Source organism: Talpa occidentalis, unplaced genomic scaffold (assembly GCF_014898055.3).
Source record: "Talpa occidentalis isolate TD23 unplaced genomic scaffold, MPIMG_talOcc4v2.1 talOcc4.9, whole genome shotgun sequence".
Lineage (NCBI taxonomy): Eukaryota > Metazoa > Chordata > Mammalia > Eulipotyphla > Talpidae > Talpa > Talpa occidentalis.
This window is the reverse complement of record NW_023605305.1, coordinates 24,736,299-24,745,378: the sequence shown is the minus strand read 5'-3', so window position 1 is coordinate 24,745,378 and position 9,080 is coordinate 24,736,299. Positions and strand designations below refer to the sequence as shown.

The 9,080-nt window shown below is 47.6% G+C and overlaps 1 protein-coding gene across 1 annotated transcript; it reads left to right on the top strand.

The window, feature by feature from the left end:
• Positions 1 to 4,700: 4,700 nt before the first annotated feature.
• LOC119236193 (heterogeneous nuclear ribonucleoprotein A1-like) lies at positions 4,701 to 7,427 on the top strand. Its single transcript, XM_037499900.2, has 3 exons — positions 4,701 to 4,721; positions 5,698 to 6,428; positions 7,239 to 7,427. Exons 2-3 carry the CDS (start codon positions 5,753 to 5,755, stop codon positions 7,241 to 7,243), a joined length of 681 nt encoding a protein of 226 aa, XP_037355797.1. The 5' UTR covers positions 4,701 to 4,721; positions 5,698 to 5,752; the 3' UTR covers positions 7,244 to 7,427.
• The last annotated feature ends 1,653 nt before the right edge of the window (positions 7,428 to 9,080 follow it).

The window sequence follows — 9,080 nt, the reverse complement described above, 5'->3', positions numbered from 1 at the left end:
TATCGTCTAATTGTTGTAGACTAACCCCGATACAAAACGGGGTGCCTGACTGTGGGTCCTCATCCGCACGCTTAAAAGGACTTATCAATGCTCTACTGCAGGCACACGCGAAAAGGTTAATAAAAGGTTTATTTACAAGGGAAGGGGAAATGAGGAAATGTACAGCTCAGGGAGAAAAGTGGGAGACAAAGTTTTTAGGAATCCCAAAAAGGCACTTTGAGAGCTGGCCGCCAGCCAGGAGCGGTGAAGCCAGGAGGCGAGCGATAGCGACCCCCACCAAGGCCCACGTGTTTGGTTTTATATTTAACTTGGTTGCCCAACTCCACCCTCAGGTCCCAGCCACCTTCCCTTTGGTGGTGATGGGATTTGTCTTTTCCCAGAGTCTTGATGGCTTTAGTCTGGAGTGGGGGTGGGGTCCACAAAGCCTGTATTGGATTAACTCAGGACATTATTTCCCCCTAACATAATGGGAACACAAATAAGCAAGCTGTCATTAGAGACCATGTGACCAGTGCTGACCAGGTAGGCATTGGTGCCATGGAAGCATACAGAAGGGTGCCCATGGCAGGCTTGGTGGTTCAGGAAGGGAAGAAACTTCTCAGGGCACACCTATAATAAGAACTGGTAGTGAGCTGGTTCCATGACTCAGGACAGAAGCTGAATGGGGCTGGCCATAGCACCCAGGCCTGAAAGTTTTCCTTCAATTAACTTATCAGGATAAACATGTGTTAACTTAAATCATTAACTTAAATATATATCAGGCACTGAGCATTAAATTTTTCCAATAGTCATTTGAAGTAGTTGTAGTTACAAAGTGGCAGAATCGAGACTTAAATCCAGATCAGATGCCAAAACTATATTGCTTTCACTTGTTAGGACCTTAAAAACACAAAGAAAGGGTCTCCCTGGCACTATCCCTGGCCCGGGAACTGACCCACATGACAGAGCAGACCTCCCGAGTCTCACCCGCTGCTCCCCCAGCAGCGTATTTCAGTCGATCCTCCTGTTTGCTCCCCACTCTGTCTCTGGTGAATCCTCTCACCCTCCCCACCCCCGCACCTCCAGCCTATACCCCAGCTCTTGTATGCATGAATAAATAAAATAATCTTTTAAAAAATACAAAGAAAAAAAGACATTAAAAATACAGCTGTCTCACTACTACATATTAGGAGTTGTTTTAAGTATAAAATGAATAAATGGACAAACAAATAAACTTTAATCTCTAACAAAGCACCTTTAACCTAATATTTTAAAAGCAACATTAAATTCCCTTCACTCACTGCTCTCAGGGTGTGGGTGTGGGTGTGGGGCCACAGGAGCCGAGCTGCAGGGCTGGCAGAACATACAATCCCACTCTCGTGCCCTGCCCGCTGCTTCCTGCTTGCCACACACTGACCACTTTATCCACAGATTACACTTGTTTTTTTCTTTTTTTTAAATCAAGACTGTAGGGTAAAGAAAATGTCAGGCTTTTCTGCCCTTCCGCCATCAGGATAGATGATGGATCCTTGTCCTGAATGCATGCCTGATGGCGTGCACCTGGAATAGGGTGTGGGCATAGGTAGATGGGATTCAGCTGAGTTAAGACTGTGTTTTTAAGGGCGGCGTCACTGGGGGGACGCCAGCAGCAGCAGCAGCAGCAGTAGTGCAACAGGGTGGGGTGCCCCTCTCCCTGTCCTATAACAGTAGGAGCCGAAGCCGAGAAGCAGCAGAACGAACGCGAGAGCCTAGATAGAGTGAAGACTTGCTGGGGGCTGGGAGACCTGCCAGCCTCCCAGCCAGCACCCCTGCCTGCCATATGCCTGGTGAACCCCAAATAAAAAACCTGCAAAACTACTGAGGACTCTGACTCCTCCTTTACCCGGTCTGCATGGGATCAGAAAACCTGCACTGTGTCCAGTCCTGACTTTACAAAGACATTTACTAGCAGTTGATGAGATTTTAGAGAAGGCAAATATAACATGAAAGGATTAAAATAGGTAGGTCATTGGGATTTTCTACCCAAACAGGTTTTTTTTTTTTTCTTTCTGTTTGTTTGTTCTTTTGCATGATAATTTAGTGAATTTTTGCAGTGGATACACATTACTATTCCATCAATAAACTTTTAACTTGTGTGGTTTTTCTTTTTATAAATACACAGTATTTATAGGAAATTCTACAATTATAGCTCTGAAAAACTTTAAAAGAAAAAGAAGGCAAGGGCACAGAGGGAAGAGAGAGAGGCTAGCTGAAGCAGAGCACAGAAAAGAAAGAACCCCAAAGAAGACCTGGTAGCCAGAGAGCTATGTTTTTTTTTTGTTTTGTTTTGTTTTGTTTTTAACATTTATGCATGCATGCATGCATGCAAGAACTGGGGTGTAGACCAGAGGTGGGGAGGGTGAGAGGAGTCACCAGAGAGAGTGGGGAACAGAACAAGCAAGTCTACTGAAAATACACTGCTGAGGGGAGCAGCGGGCGAGACAGGAGAGTTCTGCTGTGCCATGTGGATTGCTCCCTGGCTGGCCAGGATCGAACTCCTGGTCGTGGTGCAGTGGCTGGGGATAGCTTGATAGCACTGTGTTTAGCCCCTGTGCCACCAGGGAGGCCCCAGCACAATGAGCAGTGCGTTCTCACAACTCATAATAAGTGAGTTTTCGGGAGTTCCTGCAGGACGTGCTGCTGGGGAGCTGAGCAGCTGTCTTTCCCTGACAGGCTTTTCTAAGCCCCCCGAAGAGTTTGGGCTTTATTCTGTAAAAGGTGGAGAAATGTGAAAACTTTTAAGATGGGGAAAAACATGTTTAGGATCATGTTATAGAAACACTGTCCTGACCCCTTGTGGGAGTCATGAAGGAAGTTCAACGAGGAGCCGCTGCCCTGAATGAGCAGGGAGACGCTGCAGAAAGGCCTCAGCTGCGAGGGCTGGGAGGCACTCAAGAGGCAATACAAAGTAAAAATTAAAATCAACAAGCAACCTAAACCAGAGACACATGGTGGAAGGGTGGGGAGGGAAGGGCAGGGACAGGAAGGACTAGAGTCAAAATAAGGGGGGCAGTGCAATTGTATGGGGAATATAACCACCATGAAAATGCATGCATGAAAATGCATACCATAATGAAAATGCATGCAATATAACCATAATGAAAATGCATACAAAGATGAAAAATGATGTAAGAATTATATAAAATATTAAAAAAATAAAACTTAAAAAAAAAGAGGCAGACTGGGTAGAACCTGTTGGCTTGTTGATGTGGGAGCGGATGGACATAAAGGGTAAAGTTGAGCTTAACACTCAAGTTTCTGGTTTAGGAAACTGTGGGTGGGGGAGACTAGGAGAGCAGGCTTGTCTGAGGTGAGGAGGAACGAGACGGTGGTGGGGTCCTGGTTTTGACCTATTAAAAAATCAAGAGCATTAGGCCTGCCAGGATCTCAGGAGAGGGGCCTCCCTGGTGGCACAAGGGGTTAAGTCGCAGCACTATGAAGCTATCCTCAGCCACTGCAGCAGGAGCTCGATCCCCACCAGGGAGATGACACACATGGCACAGCAGACCTTGCCTGTCTTGCCGGCTGCTCCCCTCAGCAGTGTATTTCAGTAGATCTGCCTGTTCTGTTCCCCACTCTGTCTCTGGTGGATCCTCTTACCTGCACCCCAGCTCTCGTTTGTATAAATAATCTTTTTAAAAAAAGCATTTAAAAAAAAGAATATCAGGAGGTACGAAACATGAATGTTGATTGAGACATACACAGAAATACAATGTTTAAAAGCCGCGAGGGGGCCTCCCCGGTGGCGCAGCGGTTTAGCGCTGGGTTGCGAAGCTGCCCGCGGCCTCTGCAGCGCCGGTTCGATTCCCGGCTGCTCCCTGGCCACCGGAGGAGGGTCCCACATGGCGCGCAGACCTCTCCTGCCGCCCGCTGCTCCCCTCAGCAGTGTACTTCCGTCCTTCTGCCTGCTCTGCTCCCTGCTCTGGCTCTGGTGAATTCTCTCACCCTCCCGCGCTTCTGACTGTACCCAGTGCTTGTATAACCAACCAAACAAACAAACAAATAAATAAATAAAGCATGCCTCTAAAAAAAAAAAAATGAGAAAAATAAAAGCCGCAGGGAGTGAGAAGGGACAGCACCTAGGACCACGGAGCAGCATGATGGCCTAATACAGACTGAAGACCCACAAAGAAGACCAGAAATGAGCAACTAGGAGGCGGAGCATATCCAGGAGTCTGGGTGTCATGGAATCCAAGGCAAGAGTGTTTGAAGATGAGGCAAGCAATCAGAATGGTTTTTGTGTTTTTTTTTTTTTTTAAAAAAAAGACAAGTTTTTGCATTTAACTAAAGGGTGGTGAGTGAAATTAAAGATGATGGTGGAAACGTTCTGGTCAGGGGCTGGATGACATGTCTAATAACGCTCCAGAGTACCTGCCATCTTGTAGCCTTGCTAAGCAGCTGAGACTTGTTCCCTTCTACCGGAACCCACCCTACCTAGGGGGATTAAAGGAAATCAGTGCGGAGAAGAAATAATCCATTGAGCTACCCACCCTCCCGGGCATGCTTGGAGATTTGGAAGAAACCCATAATGGAATCAAGATGATTGGATGATCAGGGTGTAACCCAATCTAGGAACTCCCTAGCGGTGGCACATAAATAGAGCAGAGCCCAGCACAGTCTTACTGTCAGGAGACAGCCCTGGGACTGACCACCATCTCTGCAAGCCTTGCCCTGCACAGCCCTCGTGCCCTCACCCTGCTCCGGTGAGTCTCAGCCTGGAGGAAGGGCCTTTCCTCCCCGGCTTCCCCTTATACAATTATGCTAACTCCGCACATCTTTGCTCTCTCTGCTTTAAGCATGAGGTATCTTTATCTTTCATGGTTATTATTATTTTTTTTAAGATTTGTTTATTTATACATGCACTGGGTACAGTCAGAAGCCTGGGAGGGTGAGAGAATTCACCAGAGCCAGAGCGGGGAGCAGAGCAGGCAGAAGGATGGAAGTACACTGCTGAGGGGAGCAGCGGGCGGCAGGAGAGGTCTGCGCGCCATGCGGGACCCTCCTCCGGTGGCCGGGGAGCAGCCGGGGATCGAACCGGCGCCGCAGAGGCCGCGGGCAGCTTCGCAACCCAGCGCTCAACCGCTGCGCCACCGGGGAGGCCCTTTCATGGTTATCTTAACTTCTGGGTCGCGTGAGTTTCCTGTACTGAAGTGGGAGGTTTCTCTAGTTGGGTGGTGTGAAGAGAATATAGCAGGGCAGAGGTATCTGAAGTCCGGGGGCAAGGGGCGTGAGGGGTGTTTGCTCCACCAGGGACCTCAGGAGCCACAAGGCGTTTCTCATCTGCTTTGCAACTTGCAGACACCCCTGGTGTGTAACCCAAAATATAGGCCTGGAACCCGCTAACCTCTGGTGTTTTTGGTAGCTCTGCCAACAGCTCAGGTAGAGGGCAAGGCATCCGGATCTCAGCACCATCCCTGAGCTGAGGCTGGGGTGGCAGCGCGGGTAGATGTTCCCAAGTCTCTCTTCACCATGCCTCTTGTTTGTTTTGTTTGGTTTCCCCAAGATTCAAGGTCCCAGGGCTAAGAGTGCCAGGCTAGATACCCGAATAGCAGACCAGGTGTGGGTGGAGAGGCGTGAGAACCCCACCTTGTCCTCTTGCCCACATTCTCCATCCATCACCCCCACCTCAATTTATTCTAGGCAAACAAACTAATAGGACCTTTCCTTTCTTCAAAACAGAAAGAAGTATTGGTTTTCTGCTGTGGATACCGGCGTAAGACACAGGATAGTCAACATGTCCAAGTCAGGATCTCCTAAGGTGCCAGAACAGCAGCGGAAGCTCTTCGTTGGAGGTCTGAGCTTAGAAACAACAGATAAGAGTCTGCGAAGCCATTTTGCAAAATGGGGAAAGGTCATAGACTGTGTGGTAATAAGAGATCCCAACACCCAGCGGTCCAGAGGCTTTGGGTTTATCACTTATGCCACGATGGAGGAGATGGATGAAGCCATGAAGGCAAAACCACACAAGGTGGATGGCAGAGTTGTGGAGCCAAAGAAGGCGGTGCCAAAGGAAGAGTATCAAAGACCCAGTGCTCCCGCGACTGTGAAAAAGATATTCATTGGTGGCATCAGAGGAAACACTGATGAACATCACTTAAGGGATTATTTTCAGCAGTATGGGGAAATTCAAAGAATTACAGTCATGACTGATCCAGGCACTGGCAGGAGGAGAGGCTTTGCTTTTGTCAGCTTTGACGACCATGCTTCTGTAAACAAGATTCTCGCTCAGCAACAACACATTGTGAACGGCCACAAGTGCACAGTACGGAAAGCCCTACCTAAGCAAGGGCTGGCCGGTGCTCCCCCCAGCCAGAGGGGCGGGGCTGGTCCTGGAGATGGTGCCGGTCGTCGTGGAGGTGGTTTTGGTAGGAATGACAACTGTGGTCGTGGAGGACAGTTTAGTGGTCGAGGTGGGTATGGGGCGTATAGCGGGTATGGGGCGTGTAGCGGGTATGGGGCGTGTAGCGGTTATGGGGGTATAGCGGTTATGGTGGGTATAGCGGGTATGGTGGGTATAGCGGGTATGGTGGGTATAGCGGGTATGGTGGGTATAGCGGGTATGGTGGGTATAGCGGGTATGGTGGGTATAGCGGGTATGGGGGAGGAGTGAGAAGGGACAGCAGGTATGGGGAGTGTGGGGGTTATGGGGCGTATGGGGAATATGGTTATTTGTGTGGTGTATTTGTTACTGATGAAAGCAATTTGGGAGGTGGTGGAAGCTGCAGTGAAATTGGCGATTACTATCGATACAATCAATTTTCAGCTTCTGGACTCAAGACGAAAGGAGGAAATTTTGGAGGCAGAAGCTCTGACCTCTATGGTGTTGAGGGCCAATACTTTACCAAACCAGGAAATCAAGGTGGCTATGGAGCTTCCTGTGGCAGCAGTAGTTATGGAAGTGGTAGAAGTTTAATCAACTGCCAGGAAACTCAGCAGGGGAGGCGAGCCAGAGAAGCAAGGGGAAGCTACAGGTTATAATAGGTTTGTTGTATTTGTTCTTGGCCCAGCCAAGAATGGGGATGGCAGGATCCTGCTGCTCCAAAGAGAATGTTTTACACAGTACTCATGTGCATGGGCAAAAAACTCAGTGTATTTGACTAGTTGTGTTAACAGGTTATTTTAGTTTCTGTTATATGTGGAAAGTGTAAAGCTTTCTAATGGGATTTAATGTGGTTTTCTTTTTGTTTTCTTTTGCATCCATGCTGTTGATTGCTAAATAGTCTGACCACAATTCTGAACAGATTGCAAAACAAGAAAATAAAGTGTTTTTGGAAGACTGCTTGTCTTTCTCGCTGTATCCCTGAAGAGTCCAATAATCTACCTCTGGAGAGGTGACACCAGAAACCCTGGACTTAGGGGTGGTGTGGGGGAACCAAAGTTGTACCTTCTAAAATTCCTAAAGAATAAAGTTGTCCTTGAAATGTTTGATAAACCTGTGGTCCTTTCATATGCAGACATAGTAGTGAAAAATACTAAGAGTGAAATTATGAAAACTTGCCAGCTGGCAGCCAGGGGAGGATGGTGTCCAAGTGATCAAGTGGGACCAGGCTATATTAGAGACCTTTTCCTTACTTCAAGTGAGTTATTTGAATTGTAAAATAATCCCCTTTTTTTTAATAGAGGCATGTTTTATTTATTTATTTGTTTGTTTTGTACATGCACTGGGTACAGTCAGAAGCGCGGGAGGGTGAGAGAATTCACCAGAGCCAGAGTGGGGAGCAGAGCAGGCAGAAGGACCGAAGTACACTGCTGAGGGGAGCAACAGGCGGCAGGAGAGGTCTGCGCGCCATGTGGGACCCTCCTCCGGTGGCCGGGGAGCAGCCGGGAATCGAACTGGTGCTGCAGAGGCCGCGGGCAGCTTCGCAACCCAGCGCTCAACTGCTGCGCCACCGGGGAGGCCCTGTAAAATAATCCTTTTAAAGAGATTCCATTCTATGCCAGCAAGCACTGAAATGAGTTTATAATAATAGCAACAATAATAATGGCTAACATTCATGTGCCAGTTATAAGTGAGATGCTGTGCTTAGGACTTGACATTATTAAGTTTTTTTCTCTCAGCAGTCCCACAAGGGAGATGTGGAATCTCTTTTTCTCCCTCTCCATCTTTCAAAGACTGCCAAGGGGTTCTGGGTTGAGCAAGTGTTTGGTTTCTTTTTATTGTTATAAAACATCTGCATACTTTCAAATGGGGGTGTCAATGATTCTGGAAAGAGGCGGAAGGCTAAGAAATCCCAGAAGGTAAATGAGGTTTTAAAGTCTTGGGATGGGGAGTTGACAAGGCTACTTTTTGAAGATTTATTTTATTTATTTATGCATACAAGAGCTGGGGTGTAGGCCAGAGTTGGGGAGGGGTGAAAGGATTCACCAGAGACAGCGGGGAGCAGAACAGGCAGACTGACTGAAATACACTGCTGAGGGGAGCAGCGGGTAAGACAGGTCTGCTGTGCCAGGTGGGTTAGCTCCCTGCTTGGGAATCAGATGGAACTCCTGCTGTAGTGGCTGCTGATAGCTTGATGGTGCTGACTTAACCCCTTGTGCCACCAGAGAGGTCTGGCAAGGATATTTTAATGAGCAGAGGAAGAATATTAGTATAGCTGCTAGCACACAGGTACATTTGGTGGCAGAAAGACTTCTCTTCCTGGTTGCCTTAAATTCTCTCAAAATATGAGGCAACATCAAATCAGAGTGAGATGAGATGCCACCAATTTGCCCCATGCTTTCTAGGGAAATAGCTCTCATGCCTCCCATATTTTCCCTTCCCACTGTGCACTGCTGAGCTAGATCCCCGTCACTCCATGAATAATTAAACTCTTACTTAGCATTTACTATGGTCACACACTTTCTAAATACTTCCATCTCTGCCAAATTTTGTACCTGAAACATCCAATTGTGTTTATTCCATGCCTGGTACAAAACATTCACTGCTTTGAGTCATAGATTTCAACCTAATTTTCTAGGCCATCTGTACTTTATCCTGATATTCCTAAGTGCCTACCATGAAATCTGAGTTCCACTTACTCATGGAAGAGGGATAAAGGGAATCACGCTCTAAATCATCTCAA

Coding starts and splice junctions, on each gene's coding strand:
- LOC119236193 (XM_037499900.2), top strand. CDS start 5,753: ATGTCCAAGTCAGGATCTCCTAAGGTGCCAGAACAGCAGCGGAAGCTC.